Source organism: Triturus cristatus, chromosome 12, assembly GCF_964204655.1.
Source record: "Triturus cristatus chromosome 12, aTriCri1.1, whole genome shotgun sequence".
NCBI classification, from domain to species: Eukaryota; Metazoa; Chordata; class Amphibia; order Caudata; family Salamandridae; genus Triturus; species Triturus cristatus.
This window is the reverse complement of record NC_140595.1, coordinates 175,187,602-175,212,869: the sequence shown is the minus strand read 5'-3', so window position 1 is coordinate 175,212,869 and position 25,268 is coordinate 175,187,602. Positions and strand designations below refer to the sequence as shown.

Here is a 25,268-nt window from a genome sequence, read left to right as displayed (position 1 = left end):
AGCTAGAGCCTTCGTGGGACAGCTCGTGAGTGACTTCTGGTCGTCGTCGATCCCTTCACGTCCACGTGGCTGCGGAGACAAGCTTCCTTTCTTCACCTGTTGGCACCTGACATCGCCTGGTTCCTTCCTGGTTCCACGACGGTCACTGGCTAGTGACTTTGAACACTGTCCCCTCTGCTTACAGGTCGTCTACTCTTCAGATCCACCCTTGGATCCACCCGAACTCTTCCTGCCTGGCCACCTGCAGCATCTTCATCTTCAGGCTCCATAGACCTGCACGACGAAACCCGACGTACTTTGACACCTATGCACCCGCTTCCTGTGGGTGAGGTAACGCTGGCACTCCGGTGCTCCTGTGTAGAAAAACATCTCTAGTGTCTAGGTTTCAAGTTGCTAGGTTCTAGTCCATCCGGAAGGTTCCTTTTTCTTTAACTTTGTGACTTTTACGCACCCATTGAAATCAATAGGTGCACGCGTGTAACTATTCACACTGCACACGCATCCTGTGGGCCTCCTGGTCACTAACTACAGTTAGCTCCTTGTCGTCCCAGCGATTCCCAAGGCCCTAGGCCTTCCTTCCTTTCTATTCGTGGTTCTTATACCACTATTTTAGTATATGGTTTAGCTGACCACCTGGCCCATCCATAATTGTGCAACTTTTGTATATTTAAACACTGCCTTGTTTTAATGAATGTGCTTCTGTGCTCATAAAGAGTATAGGGGATACTTTTAAGTAAATAAATACATATATATTTTGAATATATATCTGTGTGGTGTCCTTTCATTTGGTATTCAAGGGGGTTACATATGGTAAAACAGCTGGCTTCACATGCCCTCAAGAGTTTAGCCTGCAGACTGCACTGTCCACGCTACCACTAGGATAGCTGGTCTATCAAGGTTGACTTCAACCACCACCATAAGGGTTGTTTGGCATGGTACAAGGTGATCACTAGAATTAGTGAGCAGCATATACCAGGCCAACTTCTCACATTGGTGAGCAGCGGTTGGGATTTGAGCTTGCTGTGTTTTACCAGTTGTAATCTTTGAAAATATCATTTGAAAGATCACACAGGTACCTTTAGGTACATATAAAAACAAGACTAGTATACATAAGTTCTACTGAACTTAGTTGTTGTAGAGCAAAGGGAGTAGCACGCCCTGACTACAACTAACTAGAAAAGGTACAGTAGGAAAACACCAGTGTAGGTAGATTACAACACATCCACCTCACTAAGAGAATGGCTGGAGCAGCAGGAGCCACTGGGCTCCCAGTTGTTGAGAGTGACCCTCAAAAGGCACCATCCAAATATTCTATGTTAAACTATCAGGAGTTAAGACAGCTGTGTAACACCAGAGGTCTTAAGCAGGGTCAAAACCCTACTATAGCCCAACTCCTAGAGCTATTAGATTACTCTGATACTCAAAGTCCCCCTGACTCAGTCCCTACAGGGTCTGGAAATGGAGGTCACCCATCTGAAGATGATAATACTAATGCCCTATCACTCCAGAGGGAGATGATGCAGATGAGGAGGAGGCAGATTCAGATGATAGACATAGCCAGGTGCCAGTCAGGAGACTTAGCCAGGCTAACTTAAGCTTACATGGGTCTGGAAATGGGATACCTCCCTACAGACCCCCAAGCAGGCTTAACCAGAGACAGAGGGATAGAGGATCCAGTTCGAGTGGGTCTGACCATTCCACTGGCTCTAAAGGCCCACATGCCCCTGCTCAGAGGAGGATGACTTCCCCTCAGAGAAGAGAGCATGAAGCCAAGATGAGAGAGGCTGAACTTAGGATTCAAAGGCAAGAACTAGAAGTTGCCTTAGCTAAGGAGAAACTTGCTAGAGCAAGACAGTCTAGAGAGAGTGGATTAGATTCCACTGGTGGCAGCAATATCCCTAAGGATAGAGACAGGTCCTATGATCAGAGAAACTTGAGTAAGATTGTGCCCCCCTACAAAACTGGGGATGACATCCACAAGTGGATAACTGCCCTTGAGAGGGCCTGCAGAGTACAGCAGGTCCCTAAGGAGCAGTGGGCAGCAATCTTGTGGCTCTCCTTTGAATGTAGAGGCAGAGACAAGCTCCTCACAGTTAGTGATGAGGATGCTAGAAATTACCTGGTCCTGAAGAGTGTTCTGATTGATGGGTTAGGCTTAACCACTGAACAGTACAGGTTAATGTTCAGAGACACCCAGAAGACACAGACTCGGGACTGGTCTGAATTTGTTGAGTCTGCCACTAAGGCTCTGGAGTGCTGGTTGCTGGGAAGTAAGGTTGCAGATTACACAGGATTATATAATCTAATTATGAGAGAGCAAATCTTAAATAATTGTCAGAACCAGCAGTTGCATCAACACCTGATTGACTCAGATCTGACCTCTCCCCAAGAATTGGGAAAGAAGGCAGACAAATGGGTTAGAACCAGGGTTAAGCAAAAGAACCAGAACCAGGGTGGTGACCAGAAGAAGGCAGACCAAAAGGGTGGGGAACAGAAACCCAAAGACCAGAAGTCTTCGCCAGGCCCCCAACAGAATAATGAGGGTGGGTCCCAAACTTCCAAGAAGAAAGAAGGATTTTGTGTAGTGGGTTAGGGAGGGCTGAATAGATTGAGACATGCCTGGGACAGACAAGGTGTCCCTGTGCATATGCCAGTTCAAACCGGAGCTGGGGCTCTCCAGCCCCAGTCCTGGTGCGAAACTGGACAAAGGAAAGGGGGTGTAACCACCCCCTTCCTGGTCCCACCCAGAGGAGGGACCTAGCAGGTAATCCGGCCCGCTAGATTTGGAATAAGAGTAGGAGCTGTGTCCCAGATCATCCTGAAACTCGACTTGAAGAAAAAGAACTACAGGACTTCGACGTTCTGCTGCACAGAAGACTGAAGAGAATCTCCCTTGTGGCCAAGGAGTGACCACCCTGTGAATACAGGCACCATCCAGCAGCTCAACGACTGCTTTGCCGCCGCCTCCCGCCGGAGACCGAGCCCAGAGCCCGACAAGACCCAGACTCCCAGACATCTCTGAGCCAGATCCACAGTCCCTGCAAAGAAGAGACCCGTGGAGGCACCGAGAGATGTGGGACCGGCCATCTTGAAACGTCCACGAGAAGCTGACTGCGCAGCACCTGAGGCATCCTCAACGCTGTGCTTTGGGCCCTGAGAAGCCCCAACACCGAGCAGCATTTGCACCAAAGATCAGCCCTCCAGCATCCACGAGATCTGCGTGGGGCCCTTTTGCTTTTTGCCGCTCGACGCGTCATCCCGGTTACTGGCCCGTTGGCTAGTGGCCATCTTGGCGACGAAATCTACGAACAACACCGCTGGTCTGGTTGCTTCAGACTGGCCCTTGCTCCTGTGAAAAGGAGCAGCCCCTCTGACCTTGCTGGTTAGAGCACCAAGCTTTCATCGATTCCTGCGTGGCTTGCATTAGCCAAGGCCTGTTTGCTCCGATCAAGAAGCCGACACCGCCATCAGCTAGAGCCTTCGTGGGACAGCTCGTGAGTGACTCCTGGTCATCGTCGATCCCTTCACGTCCACGTGGCTGCGGAGACAAGCTTCCTTTCTTTACCTGTTGGCACCCGACATCGCCTGGTTCCTTCCTGGTTCCACGCCAGTCACTGGCTAGTGACTTTGAACACTGTCCCCTCTGCTTACAGGTCGTCTACTCTTCATATCCACCCTTGGATCCACCCGAACTCTTCCTGCCTGGCCGCCTGCAGCATCTTCATCTTCAGGCTCCATAGACCTGCACGGCGAAACCCGACATACTTTGACACCTATGCACCCGCTTCCTGTGGGTGAGGTAACGCTGGCACTCCGGTGCTCCTGAGTAGAGAAACATCTCTAGTGTCTAGGTTTCAAGTTGCTAGGTTCTAGTCTATCCGGAAGGTTCCTTTTTCTTTAACTTTGTGACTTTTACGCACCCATTGAAATCAATAGGCGCACGCGTGTAACTTTTCACACTGCACACGCATCCTGTGGGCCTCCTGGTCACTAACTACAGTTAGCTCCTTGTCGTCCCAGCGATTCCCAAGGCCCTAGGCCTTCCTTCCTTTCTATTCGTGGTTCTTATACCACTATTTTAGTATATGGTTTAGCTGGCCACCTGGCCCATCCATAATTGTGCAACTTTTGTATATTTAAACACTGCCTTGTTTTAAACTAATGTGCTTCTGTGCTCATAAAGAGTATAGGGGATACTTTTAAGTAAATAAATACATATATATTTTGAATATATATCTGTGTGGTGTCCTTTCATTTGGTATTCAAGGGGGTTACATATGGTAAAACAGCTGGCTTCACATGCCCTCAAGAGTTTAGCCTGCAGACTGCACTGTCCACGCTACCACTAGGATAGCTGGTCTATCAAGGTTGACTTCAACCACCACCATAAGGGTTGTTTGGCATGGTACAAGGTGATCACTAGAATTAGTGAGCAGCATATAGCAGGCCAACTTCTCACACCTGGCATATCCTAAATATGTTTCAGCACCTGCTTGTCATAACTCATGATCCAACGGATGATGCAGGTTTTTGGAATTTTCCACAGAAACCTGGGTTGCACTTCAATCCAGCTACAAACGGATGCCAGGAAAGGAAGAATGTGTCCCGTTCTTATGGCTCCACATCTCTAACAGGGCAACATATAATCTAGCCCAGCACAATTGCCTTCAGCATAGAAATGCCTAAATATACCCTGATGACAGCTGCCAGATGGTTCAGCTGATTCATCGAGAGGTGTCCTCTTTCCTTTTGAGTTATGTCTGGAAATCCCTCAGCCCAAAATCTCCACAAGAGAAGAGTACTGTTGGAATCCCTGCGCCCCTAAAGACACCAAATGGATATGTACCTTTCTCCACGGACCAGATTACTTGTCAAACAAGCATTTGCAATGCAATAGGTTTCGCATTTTTAAAGTTTAAGCTATTGGTGATGCATTATTTAGCAATGCCAATAGCTCAAACTTTAATAATGCAAGACCTATTGCATTGCAAATGCTTTTTGTTATGGTTAATGGTTACATTAATTTTGACAAAGAGGCACAGACTACGATTCTAGTTTGGATTTGGCTATCTAAATATAAATAAATTAAAGTTATTCATTTTACTTTAGTCACTGTAGTTTTAGGGCAGGGGTAGTGTGGACACTGTAGTTGTATGAACATTTAAAAAAACATTAAGTATGTAGTTGCTAACAGGACATTGGCATTGAATGCACTAGTACCGCAAGCTATTGATCAATAAGGTAATAACATAGAACTGAGAGAGAATGCGAATAGCACAACCAATGTAAATATAGATCTTTAAGTCGATTGTCCATTAGATTATAGCAATCATGCTGTTATTGCCGTGAGCAAGAAACCAGGAAAATCATAAACAAATGTTGCTAATTTTCTCATGCTTTCACAATAAGTAAATCAATACATTTTCTGTAGCTGCACAAAGACACTTGATATGTACCTGGCTAGGTTGGAGTATCTCTGCATGAGGTCACCTTCTAAGGTTTCAGCCTGGTTCAGGGTCTCTTCAGTGCTTCTTCCAACATAATCAAAGTTCTCTGGCAGAAAAACCATGCTGGCACCGCGATGACCAGCTTCGCGGATCAGTTGTGAGCAGGTAGCAAAATTCTGCTCCTTGTCAGAGGTGGATGTCATCTGACACACAGCTATGAGGGGTTTGGCCGGACTGGCTGTGCTGGACATGCTGCTGATCCTATTCATTGATAAAATATTCAGCGATTAAAGAACAAGATAAACTGGGTTCATTTTATTCCTTATGTCCGCAAAGTCTGCTACAAGCACAGCACCATGTTTGCCTTTGATACAATCCTGAAGATTCATGCTCTCTGGTATCATGGAATTTCTATTCCCCGGTGCCTTCACTGTGACAACATCTATATTAGAAAATGCTGACCCACTGTTTGCAACGCAGCCTTATAAAAGAATTCCACTCCTACTCTGGTGTAAAGAAAATATTTTGAGGGTGATGCATTAAATAAGCCCCTAGAAATCTGAAAAATGTTTTAAACAGGCAAATCTCAAAGTTAGAGGATTCTGCCACCTTGAACTAAAACTTGATCAAACATATATATATATAGATATATATATCTCCCTTCCACTGTGTGCAATCATGTGTTGCCACACTGATCCCTTTGCGCAAGAACGTTTTACCACCTTCAAATTATGCAGCAGACGTTAGATTATGTGGCATATGCAATATATATATATGTCACATAATCTAACATCTGCAGATGATAAAATGATCTTGCGCAAAGGGAACAATGTGGCAACATGTGTTTGCATACAGAGGAAGGGCCAGGGCAAATGTTGACTGGTCATCTTTCAGCTGCTTATTTCTGCCTGGTACTAATAAGGTGAAGTGTTCAACCAGACAGTACTACCCTGTTTACAAATGTGCTCTCCTAATGCATATTTCCAGTGACCCTGGAGATTACACTATTTTTTCACAAGGAGCACGCCTGCGCACAAAGTTGCAGGGCCTACTATGTGAATGGGTGCTTCTTGAGATCAAAGGTAGATTTGTCGCTTCGGAAAATTACTTTTATACTGTCAATGGCCCAGCTTATCCCCAAACAACTAAGTTTTGCATAAACCATTACAGAAGAATGCTGTGGAAGTGGGTATGTTCAGGTATGTTGCAGCTTCACCAAAAAAAGATATGACATTTTTTGTTTACTTACTTTTGCACACATCTCTCCTTCGCAAACATCCAACGACTGATTTAGAACAGTACTTATGCCTTCTACGTAAGACACTGTTTTAGGAGAAAGTTTTTATCCAGTCAGCATAGATGACGGCTCGGGGATGACTGCAGCGCAGGGCCTAACGTGGCTTTTAGAGGACAGCTCTGAGACAGGATCAGATACGGAGTCATCGATTCACAAAGAGCCTCCGTACTCGTGGTGGAGGCTCCTCAGCCATTGAGGGATCTCTGCCCTCATGGCAGGATCCCCGCAATGGGAAACATCACGAATGCGGAAATCCCACCCCGACTGAGGAGCCTTGGCCACGAGTGCAGAGGCTCTTTGTGAATCAGGTCTGAGACAATCGTCTTCCAGAAATTCTGAGGGACACGATGATGGTAGTCATGATGTCCCTTTGCAAGCACAGTCTGCAGCAGAGCAACCATAGCAGGGCAGACCAACCAAGACAGCAGGCAGTGCAATCACCAGCACAGACATTGTGATGTATTGGCTGCTGCCCAGTTTAGTGCAGCCCGAAAATGCACCATTCAATTGCGACGCTGGATGTGAAGTCAAAACAGCCAATCGACTACGTCCATCTCTTTTTGTATGTTGAGTTCCTTGAGCAAATTGTGAAGCAAACAAATCTGCATGCAGATCAATTTCTGAGGGAACATGGACACTCTAGGGGCTCATTCTTAGGCGCTCCAGTTGACTCCTACTTTACTTGAGAAGTTGAAGACATTTTTTGGCCTTACACTCAAAATTGGGTTAGTGCAGAAACCAAGCTTGCAGTCCTACTGCTCTACTACAACTGTTTGGGTCACACCCATATTTTCACTGTAGAATAGCAGAGATTGTTTTTTGCTATTGCAGCGTATATTCATTTCAATGATAATTCTGATGCATTGCCCCAAGACCATACAGACCATAACAGAATGTTAAAAATTCAGCCTGTCGTGGAACACTTGTCTGCCAGGTTTCCAGACATTTATACTCCTGGAAAGAATATACCACTGATGAGTCATTGATCCTATACATTGGGTAGCTGCTAGTCAGACAGTACATTGCGAGCAAAACAGCTTGCTATAGCATCAAGTTTTACATGTTGTGTGAGAGCTCTACAGGCTAAGTATACAACTTGAGAATGTATACAGGGAAGGACCCCACTCTAAACACTAGGTTTGTTTTCAATGTAAAAATGTGATGTGTCTTTGTTGCATTTGGTGGCCTGTTCTGTCACGGGCACTAGGACTACCCAAGAAAATGAGGTAGAATTGTTATCTGGAAACTTGGGAGAAATCTGGGTGGCAGGAAAGGGTGGCTCCCCACAGATTTCAGAGCTTTCTATCACAGAAATGTGAGAGAATGTGTGTTTTAACCAAACAGAGGTTTGCATTGGCTTCTGGGTAAAATTACTTAGTGACAGCCATGCAAGTCACGTACCCCTGGATGTCTAGTTTTCAAACATGTACAAGTTTGCTAGGTTTCCCTAGGAGCTTGCTGAGGTAGGGCAAAAAATAAATCCACCGCTGCCAACATTGTAAAAATAGGTCCATGTTGCATTTGGCCTGTTTCCCATTGCAGACACTGGGCCTACCCACACAAGTGAGGTACCATTTTTATTGGGAGACGTGGCTGAATGCTAGGAAGTTTGTGCCTCCACGCACATTACAGAACTTTCTATTACACAAATGTGAGGAACATTTTGTTTAGTCAAAGTTTGAGGTTTGCATGATTCTGGATGAAGAAAATCGGGTGAGAGCCACACAGGTCACCCCACCCTGAATCCCATAGGTGTCTACTTTTCAAAAATGTTCAGATTTGCTAGGTTTCCGTAGGTGCCTCCTGCGTTAGGGCCCAAAATCCACAGCTACCCACGCTGGACAAAAAAGGATCCGTTTTGCTCCGTTTCTGTTGCAGGCCTACCAATACAAGTGAAGTACCATTTTTATCGGTAGACCTGTGGGTGCATAGAATAGTAGAACATTCCTAATTAACTATTGGATTTTATTCCATATGTGTCTTGCAAATGTAAGCCAGTGTATAAGAAAGAAGACATTTTGAAAAATACCCTCTGAATCTCATGCTGGTAAGGGTACTCGCAAATTCAGAGATGTACATATAACCAATGCTCCTAAACTCAATTTTTGTGCCATTTTCGAAAATACATAGGATTCCTTGATACCACATTTCACCAAATGAATTGGTCTACACTTGGTACACAAAGAAAAACCATTGAATGGTGCAGCTTAGTTGTTGGCTATGGGTACCTCGGGTTCTTGGAGAACCCACAAACCCTATGTATGCCCACAACCAGATGGGTCAAGCGGACATAATGGTATATAGCTTTTGTAAATCAGCCATCACGGCAAAACGTTACAGGTGAAAACGTTCTCATAAATGACAGTTTTTTCCTACTCATTCTCAATATTTCTTTATTTTAACAGTTTATTTTGGAAAACTTTGAGTGATCTTCATATGCTGAATTTGGGATTTTGTCTACTATTCAGAAAAGTATAACTTTCCTGGATAACCCATGTGATTCCCATTGGTTTCTAAAACAAACAAAGCAGGTTCAAAGGCAAAATGGACGACCGCTTTGAAAAATGCTAAAACTAGTTTTTTTGATTCAGCTGCCCATATTCCTTAAAGCTGGGAAGATGACTTTAGCACAGCAACCTTTTTGTTGATGCCATTTTAGGACAAAAACCAGACTCTTATCTGGAGCACTTTTTCCCAATTTTATTTTTTTAAACATTTCAAAATGTAGCTATATTTGCCTATTTTCTTGGTCCCCACCAGAGGAATCCACAAACCCTGTGTACCTTTCGAATCCCCAGGACGTTTGGAAAAAAAGATGCAAATTTGGCATTGATATCTTATGTAGAAAAAAGTTATGGAGGGCTAAGCACGACTCACCCTGAATAGTCATAAAAAGGCTCAGCAATGGGGATTAGGGAGAACAGCAGTTAAGGGGTGAAAGGGGTATCCGGTATATGGAAAACACTGTTAACTTTACACAGCCCTAAATCTCTAATAATCATCATCAATGAGCTTTCTATAACGTTGGACCCATTGTGACATCATTCACCTAATGGTCGCCTAAAAGGATCAGCCTCAATATTCAGTTTGACCACTTTACCGTACTGTTTATTTCTAAATGACTTACAACTGGAGCACTTAGACACAGGTTACAAATGGGCTGAAAAATTCTGATGCCTGTTTGTGGAGGGGTCTGAATTATAAGTAGTGTGGATTTTATCACACCTGGTTGTTACCTTGTGTGTTCAATTCACAGCCCAATTAAAGTTCGGCTGGTCTAAAAGGTTACCAGGACATGCATATTTTTAGTGCGATTAGCACCAAATCTTCATGACCATTACTGGAGAAGAACGTATAAAAGATGCTGTTATTACACCCAGAGCTCGGAAAAAAAAAATTTGTTAAATCTACTTGACCTAACTGTAATGCACTTGACCTCTGTGAGCAAATGTGACAAGTTAACAAGATTTAAAGGCATTTATTTAGCTCATTCACTTTGTGAGAAATAAAGATGCCTTTAAATCTAGCTATCTTGTCACATTTTATCTGCTTTCAGAGACAGAGGTCAAAAGTCGGTTTGTCTTCCTACTTGCCAGAAAGGGCGAGTAGGACCTACAAATAGCTCTCCCTAAATAAATCTGGCTCGCAGTGTGAGCGGGTTTTTTAAACCCTGACACCAGATAAATTGCTAATCCTGAGGCGTGGGATTTTATGGGATGTGAAAACTACCAGTAACCCTCCCTGACAATAACAATATGGTGCTGCATAGGAGTCCACTAGAACAAAGAAGTGAAGCAATGTATAATTCATATGGCAATTTTGAATAACTGTTGATGGGGCCTTGATTTAGAGTTTGCATCAGTTAACAGTTTAGCACACAGGCAGCCTTTCACGTGTAGGTGATTAAGTCTAAGCTAAAGCCAAATCTGTCTGTAGGAAGCTGGCTTTGTATATGGTATTACAACTAGGTGGTATTACCATTGACAGAGTCCAGGGGTTCCCCAGAAGTTTAATGTATAACCCAAAGTGCTCTATTAGTGGTAGTGTGGGCAAGCAGCCCCAGGCCTAACAAAGAGGTGTGGAAGACATTTATTGCTCAACAGTTATCAATAATGGACACACGAATCAAGAAGGAGACCCAGACCAATTTTAGAAAAACATACTTTGTATTTCATTTTAAGACCAAGGTCTTCGTAATAAGGTAAGTACATTTTAAATTAAAAATACTTTTCACTTTGAAAAATCGACATTTAGAAACTTTTCAAAACAGTCCAATGTTATCCTATTGGGAAATCAATATTGCGGTTAAACAGGTAAGTATTAACTCTTAGAATCTCAGTCTTCGGAGCTAAAAGTAAGCAATGGCCAGGGGTCAGGTCAGCACCAAAACTGCACCATCAGCGGCACGGGGCGGCCAGGTGCAGAGGTCAAAATCGGAGTTCGACCCAATGCTTTCCAATGGAGACAGAGGGTGCCTGGAGCCACACTGCTTGCAGTTAAGTAGATCGATTGCATGAGCCACACTTTGGGGGGTTAAGTTAAGCATGGGGGGGCCAAAAATCAGCACCAAACTTACACCACCAGAGGCACATAGGTGGCCGGGTGCAGGGTTCAATGCTTTCCCATAGAGATTCTTCTTTCGGCAAAGATGCTGCAGGCTTGGCCGCGGAGGTTGCAAGAGAAGACCACTGACAGAAGAGGTAAGTTGGGATGTAGGGGGTCGTAGGGGCCCTGTCGGTTCAGCTGACCAAGGCCCAGGGGCTTCGGTGCAGGGGTGCCTTTCAACACTGGAAAATTCTTACTGGATCAGATCGCGGTCAGGGGATCCTCTGGATTCACACTGCAGGCACCATCGTGGCAGGCAGGAGAGGACTGCCACTGAGGTCAGCCACTGTTGGACACAACGTCAGGATTGCCTGGGAGACTTCACTGCACAGGTGAGCCACTCAGATGCGGGCTGTGGGCGTTGGGTGCAGAGTGGACTGGAGACACAGATCCGCCTGGTTCCGGAGTCCTTAGAGTAGCTTTCTTCAGGACAGGTCAGTTGTCCATGGGAGATTGGAGTCTTTTTCGAAGGCAGCAGTCCTCCCATGGGTTTCAGAGGTCGCTGGCTGCAAGACAGGTCGCAGGTCCGCAGAATCTAGAGATGGGTCGGTAGGGCTGGGGCCAGCAGAGTTGTCGCCTTCTTTCTTCTGAGGCCGTCGCAGATCTGAGTTCCAGGTCTGAGGGGGGAAACCTAAATACTACATTTAGAAGGCGTTTTATGGGAGTAGCAGGTAGGGCCAATGGGCACCTTACCTGGGGTGACTACACCCTCTATTATGTCACCCTCCTGTGGGAGAGGTGCATAGACTTAGCCCTGACTGGAGGGGTCTCGCCATCTTCAAGATGGCAGGGACTGAAAGTTGTGCTTCACCTTGTCTCCCCCACCTTAGTGGTGGTGTTGGCAGAGGTAGGCACACCTCCTATTCTTTTGAAGTTTTCCCGCCGGTTTTGCTGCCTAACGTGGGGGTGTAAACTAGGGGCTGCCATCTGCTGCTAGCAGGAGAGGCTAGGGGTCACATTGTAAAGGCGGAAGACCTTTGAAGCTCCCCTCTTCGAGCACTGGTCCATCCTGGGGGAGGAGGCATGGCACCTTTGCCCAAGATGTGCATTGTTTCTGGTCCCAGAGAGCAGAGGTTCTCTACCCAGGGGTACTAGAAACATGTCTGGTGGTGGCTGGCTGCCAACAGACGGTCAAAGACCATACCAGGGTTTGCAGGTTTTCGGGGGGCACCTCTGAGTTGGACTCTGGTTACATGGTACAATAAATCCCACACTGGCATCAGTGGGGATTTATTGAAAGGAATAGTTTGGTACCTAACACTCCTGTGTTCAGTGAAGCCAACATGGTGCTGTGGAACTCAAGTTGTCGAGTTTCCAGCTCATGTACTCTCTATGGCTTCATTGCCACTTACAATAATAGGAAATTGACCCAAATATTGTAGAGACATATCTGCTCACAGAGATATGCCCTCAACTGTAGTATTGCGCACCCTGCCGCTGGGAGGCCTGCTAGAGAGGCGACTTACCTATGCCTTGAGGCAGTGATAGTTGGCATGGCATCCAGGAGGATGCCATGTCAACTTTATCATTTTCTCCCTCACAGAGGTATGCAAACTGCAAAGGCAGTGGCATGGCCTTCAGCTCTCAGGCCCTAGGCACTCAGTGTACCACTTACTAGGGACTTATAGGGGGCACAAGTACCAATTAGGGATTTGTTTTTTGGGAAGAAGCACTGGCCCTGGTTGTCAGAACCCAGTGCACTACATTTGAAACCACATTAAAACCAGGCAAAAAAGTGAGGGGCTAACCATGCAAAAAAGGCACTGTCTCACACTGTCCTTGTCCTGCTCTTAGAAAGGATGCTGAAAGAGAATGTGGCAAGATAGTATTCATGCTCATACACAAATTAAGAACACAAGCTTAAATTCCAAACATAAAACTGTCAATTGTCTATTGAACTGAACTTTATAAAAAAGCAAAACGTCAAAAGAAGTAATCCCACATTCTGTTTGTTCCCCTTATTTTGCCGATGGAAGCTTGAATGGCTGATACTTTAATGTAAAAGTGATAGTCTTTTCAAAACTATCTCCCATATAACAATATTTCAATAAATTATTTCATTTTTTTGTCAAAGAAAACTAAAGAAAAATGTTATTTTAGAATTAACTGAATAACTTCTCAACAACATTAGACTTTTGTTCTAAGCACAATATAAATACTGAACATCGAAATAAAAAAAGGTTTTGGGAGAACGTGTATGTCTCCAATTAGAGCAAAATGGGAATGAAATAAGGATGTTCTTATATCAACAACAAAATGTATTATCTACCTGCTGCAGGGCATTAATCACCATCTCTAAAACAACAGTAACTTAATAACTGGTCTTTTCAAGTGTTATTCACTACTGTCTCTTCCCCTTATATTTACTAATAAAATACTAAGAGCACAAAAAGCCTATGTGTAATGGTACCTGTAGGGAGGTATGTCAAAGACAACTTTTGTCAATGGTCCTCGTGTGGCTCGCAGAAGGATCTTGTGCAAAATCTGTGCCGGCTTCTGTATAAATAATCCTGTCCTAAAAAACCGAAAGCAGTTTTACATCAATTTCTATCAGACTGTTACGTCACTTTGACAGAACTATCTACAGATAAATAAATAACTCCCTTGACTAAACACAAGCATTTATTGGAGTTCGTTTTCAGAAGAGAAATGTACCTGAAAAAAACAGAAGCAACTCCAGAGTATTTTTTTATAAACAATAGAAAAAACAGTTTCAAATAATTCTAGCAGTTTTTATGCATACTGTATATTTCGCCAATGACTTCCAGTGCATGGCTTATTCCACGATGTCGTCCTCTGGAAGCATGGGCTGCCTCTGAAAAGTACTAGGGTGGAATCAGTGATAACTTTCGCCCTTGGATTAAGAATTTTTGGATCACAATGCTGGGAGGGGAGTGATGGGGAGTGATGCAACAACCCCAGGAAAATGCTCTGAAGCCCATAGACTCAGATTTATATTCTCTGGGGCCGATTCACAAAGGACCTCCACACTTGTGGTAGAGGCCACGGAGCCATGTTAGGGGAGGGTGCACTTGTGGCGGGACCTCCGCAATGGGTGACTGCAATACAGAGGTCCTGCCACGAGTGCAGGACCCCTGTCAGAACAGCAGGACCCTCACCACGACTGCAGAGGCCCTTTAAGTTAGTCACATAGAAAGCTTCTCCATATGCCTGAAGAAATTTATTAGACACCAGAGACATGTTCCTGTGTCAATTGAATAATTTAGTTACCAAATTACTAGCCACCCTGAAATCATGTACAGAACTGATTACAACAAAACCTTCCTCGCAGTCATAACTTGATGGAAGATCATTTCCCGAGAGTCAGAGAATCACAGAAGTTGATTGAGGCTGAAGCACCTGCTTCCCTTCACGTAAGCTGAATATAAGTATTCTCTCAATATTCTTTGAATAAAATATGCAAAAAATGCACTTAGATTAGTAATGACTGAAATTCTTGTCTATCTAGGCAGAACCTTAGCCACATGAAACCATTTTCATGGACTTTAGACCCATAACAGAAGCAGAGCTCCTAGCTGTGATGGGTAGCAGCAGGTCATGGGGATCTCCCTCAGATATACAACGTATTGTAAATGCATTTATATACCACTTATTTATCTGGACAAGGCATTGGAGATTTCACAGAGAGCAGCACGCTACTCTGGACCCAAGGTTAGTGGTAAATACAGTGGTTATTGATTTTTATTGATTCTTGGGATTTTAACCGAATAAAGCAATTTTTGATTGATTGATTGATTGATTCTTGGGATTAGTCATTTGTTCTCCGGAAAACGTTGTATACATTTATTTCTGCTTCTTTGTGGTAGACTAAATTAATAGGAGTTAGGTATGATCATTAGTGGGGTATAGCAATAGGCAACAAAAAGGTGACCAGTCCAACTTCGCAAGGGGCCTTCTACTGCGCGAAACATGCGTCACTGCTTTTTATTAACTTTGGGGGGGGGGGAAATCTGCCGATTATGTGGCAAATCATGGATTATGTAGCAAATCTATAATTATGCTAAAATCGCAGTGGCCGCATAATTCCAGTGTCCTGAGTATAATGGCTGTAATGCATGGAATGCAACTTTACTGAAAGGGATCCGAGGAGAACCATACTATAGTTCATGGACTCATTCATCCAAATTAACCCCTTCTGTGCCCATGACGAGATAGTCTCGTCATGGAGCGCGGTTGCGCTGTGCCCATGACGAGACTATCTCGTCATGGACCCCGCCCGCTAATGAAAGGGCCGGCACAGGCGGGGGAAAGGGCGGGGCACTCAAGGGGTTAAAACATACCATTTACAATCATTCATGATGAACTGTAAGGTCCAAGTAGGATGTTTATTTAATTCCAGGGGATGAAGTGTCCCTTAATCTTTTTTCAAACTGATTTTCTAAAAAGGGTTTTATTTTTAACAACATGAAAACAGATGCTTCTATTTTAGCAAAAACTGACTTCTGTTTAGATTAGTTTGCTGCTGCTGTTGACTTCAGTCATGTTTTGGGGGCAAGGCTGGAGGGTCTTGAGAGTCTGAACATGGGAGTGGGGTCATAGGTGTGGCTAAAAACATAATATTCTGTATGTTTTTCAAGTCTTTCACCATCTGAAAGAAACACGTTAGTTAGATTCCTCACCTTAGAATATCCCCAGGCGTCAGACTGGATCCGGAAGATTTTTGTAGCAATACCCCTTGCGCGTCGCTAGGCGTCGTCTGCGGCTCCGCGTCCGTCGTTGGCGTCGTGCGCCGGAATGAAGTTGTCGGAGTACTTAGACACCGTCCTCGCGCGCCGACGTCAGTTCTTCTTTTTTCCGCGCCAGTAAGCGCCGATCCGGGAGAGCTACCCCTTTAGTAATTTTTTGACTAAATATTTTGACTCTTTTTGGTCACTTTCTCGACTCTGGTGCCGGTAGGATGCCTGGTTTCAAGGCCTGCGACGACTGTCACCGACTGATGTCGGTGTCCGATCATCACCGCCGGTGCCTGTACTGTTTGGGGCTCGACCACGACGCGGAGTCGTGTTCCGATTGTATGGCCCTGACCTCGAAAGCTAGGCGGGAGCGGTCCCGTAAGCTTCTCGAGCTTCGCCACTCGGCCTCTCGATCCCGGTCCAGGAGTAGGTCCATGGATCGGTCGCGGAGCCGCACTCGACAACGTCGCTCGTCTGGCTCGAAGTCTTCGGGTAAGTCGAAGCGCTCCAAGAAGTCCAAGAGGCGACACCGCTCTTCGGACTCCCCTCGCCGGTCGCGCGACTCGGCCGAGGGTCAGGGTGGTTCCACCCCCGCGGCTCCGCCGGAGCTGCAGGGGCCGCGCACGTCCCCATACCCGCCGGTCCCTGGGACTGACGCGACGCCGGCGGAGGTCAGAGCCTTCCTCTCGGCCATGAGGAGCCTGGCCCCGCCGTCGACGCCCGCTGGCGCGCCTTCAGGCCCCGCGGACTCGACTGGGCGACCTTGCGCGCCGGCGGCTCCGGCCCCGACGCCGCAGGTCCCCGAGGGGCCCAGGCCTGGGCCCCCGTCGACCTCGTCACGCCTCCTCCGCCGGCGTCGACACCGGTGCCACCTCCGACGCCGACTACGGTCGACGTCGATCCCCGGTTCAGCCCCTGTCCGGACCCGAGGCCGGCGCGGCGCCGCTCAACGCCGCATCCGACGCCGCTAGAGACACATTTTGTCTATCGTCCGGCTCCGATCATTCCTCCTGTTTACCAGGAATCGGATGACGGGGGCGACTGGGAGGGGTCCGTGGACCCTTTGGCCCTACAGGGTCAACTTTCTCAGGACTGGGCAGATGAACTGGGGGAGGCCAGTGGTTTGGATACCTCACCGGACACTGGATTCATCTCTCCTCCGACTGTGGCTTCGGAGGAGGGTGCAGCTTTTTCTGTGGTGCTGCGCAAGGCGGCCGCGGCCCTTGGGCTTGAGCTGCCTGCTGTGGCTGTGCGGACTAACATCCTCACTGAGGTGCTTCAGTCTGCAGCAAGTTCCACTGAACCTCTGCTGTAATTCAATGAGGCCCTCATTGACGTTCTGCAGGGCACCTGGTCCAAGCCCTCCACAGTCCCTTCTGTGGATAGGAACGTTGCCAGGCGCCACCGCCCTGCTCCGGGCGATCCCGGTTTTCTGTCCCAACACCCCACCCCCGAGAGTCTGGTTATCCAGGCCTCTACCTCCCAATCCTCCTTCCCGTCCGCTCCTCCGGACAGGGATTCCAAGAGACTGGAACAGTTCGGTATGAAGCTGTTCTCTTCGCTCAGTTTGGGCCTGCGGTCTTTGAACACTGCCTGTCTCTTGGACCGTTATTCCCACTCTCTGTGGGATACGGTGGAGGACGTGCTGCCCCTGTGCCCTGAGGAGGCTCGGGCACGGCTTTCCTCAGCTCTGGCCGATGGGAGAGATGCAGCGCGCCATGAAATCCGATGTGGACTCGACACTACGGACTCGCTGGGTAGGGCAATTTCTACCACGGTGGTGCTTCAACGTCACGCCTGGCTGCAGTCCACGTCCTTTTCAGGGGATGTCCAGAGCACTCTCATGGACATGCCTTTTGATGGCACTCGCCTTTTTGGTGAGAAAGCGGACAGTGCGCTGGCTCGCTTCAAGGACTCCCGGACTACGGCCAAGTCCTTGGGCCTCTCGGCCCCGCGGCCACAACCTTCCGCTTTTCGCTCCTTTCGTGGCCAAGGAAGGGGCACCTCCTCACGTCCGCCTAGCCACCGGCCGCAGAACCAGCCTGCACGCGGTCGCGGACGTGGTTTCTGCCGAGGCGGTACTGGAGGACAACGCGGTCAGTCCACATCCACCCCGGCAGCATCCGCCTCAAAGCCTTCCTAATCCGAGCTTTCAGGCCCATTCCTCGCCAGTGGGAGGCCGGGTTCGCCATCACCTGCTCCACTGGCGTACCATTACTTCGGACAGGTGGGTGCTGCAAATCGTCCGACGGGGCTACTCCCTCCCCTTCGAGACGACCCCTCCAGCCATGCCACCGCAGCACCATCGTATCTCGGAGGATCATTTGAATCTTCTGCAAGAGGAAGTTTCGGCCCTCTTGGCCAAAGAGGCCGTCGAGCGCGTTCCGAGCCCAGAAGTAGGTCGTGGTTGTTATTCCCACTACTTTCTGGTTCCCAAGAAGGGCAAAGGGGGCCTATGCCCTATCTTGGACCTCAGGAACGTCAATGCCATCCTCCGGAAGGAACGGTTCAAAATGTTGACTTTGGCTCAGGTTCTAGCTGCCCTCGACCCTGGAGACTGGATGGTAGCGTTGGACTTGCAGGGCGCATATTTCCACATCCCCGTCCTGCCGGCCCACCGGCGTTACCTGCTGTTCACGTTGGGTCAGGAGCACTTTCAGCTCACCGTGCTCCCCTTCGGCCTTACCAGTGCCCCTCGGGTGTTCACAAAAGTGATGGCGGTGGTCGCAGCTCATCTGCACAGATCAGGGGTTCCAGTCTTCCCCTATCTCAACGACTGGTTGTTGAAGGTGGGCTCGCCCCAGACTGTCGTCTCCCACCTCCAGACTACGGCGGATCTCCTGCATTTGCTGGGGTTTTCCATCAACGTGCCGAAGTCACACTTGAGCCCCTCTCAGAAGCTCCTCTTCATCAGAGCGGTTCTCGATTCGGCGCAGTTCCGGGTTTATCCACCGGAACAGCGGGTCCGGGATATACAGGCCCTGATTCCCATCTTTCGGCCTCTATCCTGGGTTTCGGTCAGGCTAGTGTTGCGGCTTCTGGGGCTGATGGCCTCCTGCATCCTACTAGTGCATCACGCCAGGCGGCGCCTGCGGGCTCTGCAGTGGGACCTGAGGTTTCAGTGGGCCCAGCATCACGGCAACCTGTCCGACCATGTCTTGATCTCGGAGGGAACTGCACAGCAGTTGCAGTGGTGGCTCACAGACCGCGATTGGGTCACGGGCAAGAGCCTCTCCCTACCCCTGCCGGAGCATGTCGTAGTGACGGATGCATCCCTCCTGGGATGGGGTGGCCATATGGGAGAGGCGGAGATCAGAGGCCTCTGGTCTCCGGCGGAGTCTCGCTTCCACATCAACTTGTTGGAGCTGAGAGCGATCCGACTTGCTTTGAAAGCCTTCCTTCCCTCTGTCCGGGGAAGTGTCGTGCAGGTGTTCACAGACAACACCACCGCCATGTGGTATTGCAATAAACAGGGCGGGGTGGGGTCGTGGACCCTTTGTCAGGAGGCCCTGCGCCTCTGGACATGGCTGGAACACCAGGGCATCACCCTGGTGGTTCAACATCTGGCGGGCTCTCTGAATGCCAGAGCAGACGAACTCAGCCGCCGGTGCATAATGGATCACGAATGGCGTCTGAACTCAGAGGTGGCGCAAGGTCTCTTTCAGCAGTGGGGAGAGCCTTGGTTAGATCTATTCGCCACCGACGAGAATGCGCAATGTCAGCAGTTCTGCGCGTTGGAATTTCCAAGGCGGCACTCACTCGGCGACGATTTTCGTCGCAAGTGGAGTTGCGGTCTGTTGTACGCCTTTCCGCCTATACCACTTCTGCCCAGAGTGCTGAAGAAGATCAGGCACGACCGGGCCCAAGTCATCTTGGTGGCTCCGGATTGGGCACGAAGGTACTGGTATCCCGAGCTACTCAGTATGTTGACCGATCCTCCGATATGTCTGCCCCTTCGGGAGGATCTTCTGTCGCAGCAGCAGGGGACGGTCCTCCACCCGAACCTGTCCAGCCTCCACCTCCATGCGTGGAGATTGAGCAGCGGCAGTTGATGCCATTTAACTTGCCTCCTGAAGTCTGTGATATCATTCTGGCAGCCAGGCGTCCCTCCACAAAGACGGTATACGCCTGCCGGTGGAACAAATTTGTGGCATGGTGCACAGCAAAGGCTGTGGATCCCCTTTCCGCCCCTCTTTCTGAGGTTCTCCTCTTTCTTCTTTCTTTGGCCCAGCAGGGCTCTGCCTTGGGCACCTTGAAAGGTTATCTTGCTGCCATCTCTGCCTTCTTACGGCTTCCTGATCAGCCTTCTCTGTTCAAGTCCCCTGTAGTTTCACGCTTTCTTAAAGGCATTACTCACACGTTCCCTCCTGTCCCTTTCGTAATGCCTCAGTGGGACTTGAATCTTGTCTTAACATTTCTGATGTGCGCTCCCTTTGAGCCTCTTCACAATTGTCCTCTTCGTCTTCTGACTCTTAAGACTGCTTTCCTGGTAGCCATCACCTCGGCTAGATGGGTGAGTGAGCTCCAGGCTCTATCGTCCAAGCCTCCTTTTCTATCTGTTCATCCGGACAAGGTTGTCCTTCGGCCTCGTCCTTCCTTTCTACCGAAAGTGGTGACCCCCTTTCATCTTGGGCAATCTGTCACCTTGCCCACCTTCTTTCCGCCTCCGCATCCTTCCAAAGAGGAAGAGCGGCTCCACCGTTTGGACCGCACGAAACAGTTCCGGGTGGACGACCAGCTTTTCGTTGGCTACGTGGGTGCTAAGAAGGGGAAAGCTGTGCACAAACGGACCATCTCCCGGTGGGTCGTTTTGTGTATAAAAACCTGTTATTCCTTGGCGAAAAAGGACCCTCCTGTTGGGCTGCGAGCCCATTCTACTCGGGCCACAGCGGCTACTACTGCTTTGGGACGGGGAGTTCCTTTGCAGGACATCTGTCAGGCGGCGACGTGGGCTTCGCTGCACACTTTTGCCAGGCATTATTGCCTAGACAGCCAAGTCCGGAGGGATGACTTCTTTGGCCGTTCTGTCCTCCAGGACTTTCTGGTGTGATCTTGGTTCGCAGACCCACCACCGGGGTTGGTATTGCTTGGGTATCTATTCTAAGGTGAGGAATCTAACTAACGTGTTTCTTTCAGATGAACAAGTTACTTACCTTCGGTAACGATGTATCTGTAAGAAACATTAGTTAGTTAGATTCCTCACCGACCCACCCATCCTCCCCGTTCTACGAACTGACATCTAGGGTTAAGGCTATCCTTTTCAGGGCCCTAGATTTTTTGGCACCAGTGTCGGTCTCTTGCATGGCTCTGCGTTCCTGGCGCGGAAAGCTATGTACAAGAACTGACGTCAGCGCGCGAGGGTGGCGTCTAAGTACTCCGACGACGTCATTCCGGCGCACGATGCAAACGACGGACGCGGAGCCGCAGACGACGCCTAGCGACGTGCAAGGGGTATTGCTACAAAAATCTTCCGGATCCAGTCTGACGCCTGGGGATATTCTAAGGTGAGGAATCTAACTAACTAATGTTTCTTACAGATACATCGTTACCGAAGGTAAGTAACTTGTTCGTCAGGTAGATACATATAACGTAGCAGGCAGCTTAAATGAAAAATACATTTTAAAAGTTGTTATTCAGAGGGAAATGCACAATAGTATATCATGCAACCTTTATTAGTTAATGAACTGCAAAGGTCTGTGTGTAGCCACAGAATTAAATCTTGGTTGGTTCAGTGGAGAATAGTGACTTGTGTATTTTTAGTGCTACGAGGTCACAGCCTGTGACAGAAAGTACTGTGAATATTCAAGTCATTCTTTTTGACTTGCATTACACACAGTACAAGATAGACTGCCACAAAATGTACAAAACGTTTTATGATAAAATGGTGCTTCTAAAATATACATTTTATTAATACCCAGACTGGACGTAATGCAATTTTGTTTACATAACTGTTCCTTCAACACCTCCTCAGGGATAGTAAGGGCTATGTAAGTATAATGATAATTAAAAGCACGCACTTCACAGCTTAGTTGTTAACTCCTCACACTACCACTCAAAAAGAATAACTCTTCGTCATCATAAAACTTCAAGTGATTCGATCAATTGGCTCCCATGCATCCTTTACATTGGCAGATTAACTCATTGTGCACATTTGCATTTCTTTCAGGCAAGCAGCACACTGGCAGAAAGGGGTGTTTAGCTTTTCTGCCTGGCTTCGGCCTCATAGCACAAGAGATTCCCTAAATTACACTCCAGCTGAAGCATTTTAACTATTGGAATAACCATCCGGAGACGGTTGTCTTTTTCCAAAACAAAGACCAAACGTTTTAGATTCCAGGCAGAAGTGAGGCTGAGCAATGCACACCCCCTTTCCATGGGTTGCGCCCCAAAGATTGAAGACCTCTGCACTAACGTGTTGTTTTAATTTAAAAGAAATGAAAAAATGGGTTATCACCAGCTGAGAGCAACTCGCCTACACACACGCACTCACAATTATATTCCATGTTATCTAATTCTATTCTAGTGTGTTTCTAGTGCACAGGAACCACAGAAACAAAGGTACCTAATGCTTAGATCTCAAGTGTATATTGTATGCATTTGTTTATGTGGCGTACATGCAATGTGAGAATGAGTGACCCTTAGTAATGGGGACCTATGGATTTTATTTGGAAGCCCTGGACTTGTTCCTCTGCACAAGATGGAGGCAGGCTGTTTTCCATGACATTGGAAGTGTATTCCTTATAGTCCTGAGCTGCGGGGAGAGAGAACTATACACTGAAGAGTGGACAGACAAGACATGACTCCTTTAGAAATTCAAATAAGACCTTTTGCTAAGAGAAACCAGTCAACTGTCTTCCTGTAGCACTGCCATTTGTTGGATGGAAAGGGTGAAGGGTGGGGCTGCAGTTCCTGTGGTCAGGCCATTACGAGTTCTTTTAGAAGAGGTCAGGCTTTTTACTCTTTCCAGATCATTGACAGTGTAGCTATTGATAGCCAGGTTCAGGCTGCTCAAACCTCTTTGTGCCTCTGCTGTGCTAGAGACTACCCTGCTTTGAAGAGCATCACTCAACACAAACGCTATGCTGGGAGAACTGCCTGGATAGGATGAAGCACCATCTTCCCTAATTCAATCCCTTTTGCAAACTCTTCCCAACACTGTAGTGTTTTGAGTTTTTCAACATTCGCCTTTTCACCGTTAATATTCTTGAAGGCCCAAGCCAGTCAATAATGACCATACGAACTCCATATTCTAGGCTTTTTGCTAGCCTGATGTGAACAATCTCACTTCTTCAAAGATGTACATGGCAGACATTCAAGATGACAGTTAACAAATAGTTTCTTTTTGAGCCGGTGGCGGCATACAAGTTTTTAGAAACATTTTATCCTGCATATAAAACAGGGCAAGAGAGGTCAGAAGCACGTATACTGGTGAAAGTACCACGGACCACGATAATATGCTAGTAGACCACTCCAATATGCTGTTCAAATTACTTGGAAAAAGTAATTCATAGCAGTTGCTAACTAACTCTAGTAATCACATCTTCAAAAATCAAATTCTGCCAGGTGAATCTTGAAGAAACAATTTGTATTACCGAACTACAAAGTCTCCTTGTGTATTCTGAGGGGGGTTTAAAAGCTGCACCAGCATTGTTTGGTTCAAAAAAAGTGTGTGCCCGTCTGTGCACCTGACAGGTTCAGCAGCAGTAAATGTCCACATTTTACTATATTTTTTTAATAAGCCCTCCAGAGTTTGGCATAAAATGATTTGTACCAAAATCACACAAAGTGATCAACTGAGGACAACTGGTTTATCTGCCAACCTTGCCACTCAAACGTGCTTTTTACCTGTGTGGAAACATCACTACTAATGCCTGAAATGATTACTCTGATCTGGCAGATTATTGCAAGATTCTCGAAACCATACGACAAATAAATACTTCTCACTTTCAGGTGTGAGATAAGGGTTACAATTCTGCGCTCGGACTCTATCTGAAAACACAGAGGTTGTACAGGTAGTGTACATACATTAAAAATTAAATTATTCCAAACATAAAAAGTGTACATTATCTTGCAAATTGAATGCGTAATGATAAAAAATGTACCATGAAATCAAAATACACCCAATTAAAAAATAACTTAATAAAATGTGAAACGTACTGGTTGCATTCCTTAATAGAGAAGGAGCAGTGCAATACTACACTGAAGAGCCTGCCCGTACACCATTGCTCTTTTGAGAGTTGCACACAAATGTTTAGTAATTTAATTTAAAAAAAGACACATTGCACAACTTTGCCTCTTCAAAATCACTTCTCTTTACCTGCCGACCAAACCATCTGAAGAAGCCAAATGCCACACTAGCCGACTTTGGGATGACCTATTTAGTGAATCTGCAACCCAATCCCTAAATATCACATCCGTTGACCTCAATGGGATTGCTATGAAGAACACCTATACGTTTTCCTTGTTGGATAGCCAGCAGATGAAGAGGCACAGCAGAGATAAGATGATCAATTCCCAATTGCAAAGCTGCCATGTTAACTGTATTTGTTTGAAGCCTACCTCTGCAGGACCAATGGTATTGTCCATATGTCAGTTGACCCTGGATTCCATTTAGTTCTACTGCTCGCCCCAAGTGGATCACTTACTTTCCCACAGCACCTCTTGCTTTGCCGGGCGGAGTAGTGGCATTCCCTCACCTGTGTACCCTCAGGTAGGCTGGTGGAGCCACCCACTCAGGAAAAATCACCGGGGGCACAGCAGCGTTTCAATGACGGAAGCAGCAACAGCCATCTGTAAGCTCACCTCACAACATGATGGAGCTCTGCCAAGGTTCTACCATGTTTCAGTCCTCGTGATGCCTTACCCCTGTCCTTCAATAGGTTCCAGAAGGGCTATCTTTGGGCTTTGTGACAAAAATAGAATACAACACAGACTGGCTGTATTACTAACATTGGCAGACATATCCTAGATGCAGGCTGACAGTCAGCTACAACACAAATAATGACAGAAACGAAATATGGAAATTAAATATAGAAAGAGTAGAATGCAAGCACTGGCACATCAACGCTAGTCACAAGCTAAAAGTCATATGCGACAAAAACAACAGAGTACAAACTCATACAGACAAACTAGGCTGCAAACTGAGAGTGACATACAAAACAAAAATGGGAAATGGAGAATACAAATACTTGCCAACTAAAGACTTGCACACAAACCCTAACAGCC

The 25,268-nt window shown here is 47.0% G+C and overlaps 1 protein-coding gene across 2 annotated transcripts in view; it reads right to left on the bottom strand.

Annotated features, from left to right (window-relative positions):
- Nucleotides 1-25,268, bottom strand: part of NIT1 (nitrilase 1) — a 58,255-nt gene that overhangs the window by 19,342 nt on the left and 13,645 nt on the right. The window contains exons 2-3 of one of the 2 annotated variants that reach the window (XM_085639912.1): nt 13,760-13,864; nt 5,457-5,708 (exon numbers count right to left, since the gene is read on the bottom strand). In XM_085639912.1, coding sequence (XP_085496038.1) covers nt 5,457-5,708; nt 13,760-13,864 — 357 coding nt within the window. The remainder of the gene's footprint in view (nt 1-5,456; nt 5,709-13,759; nt 13,865-25,268) is intronic. The other variant, XM_085639913.1, reaches the window with a different exon arrangement.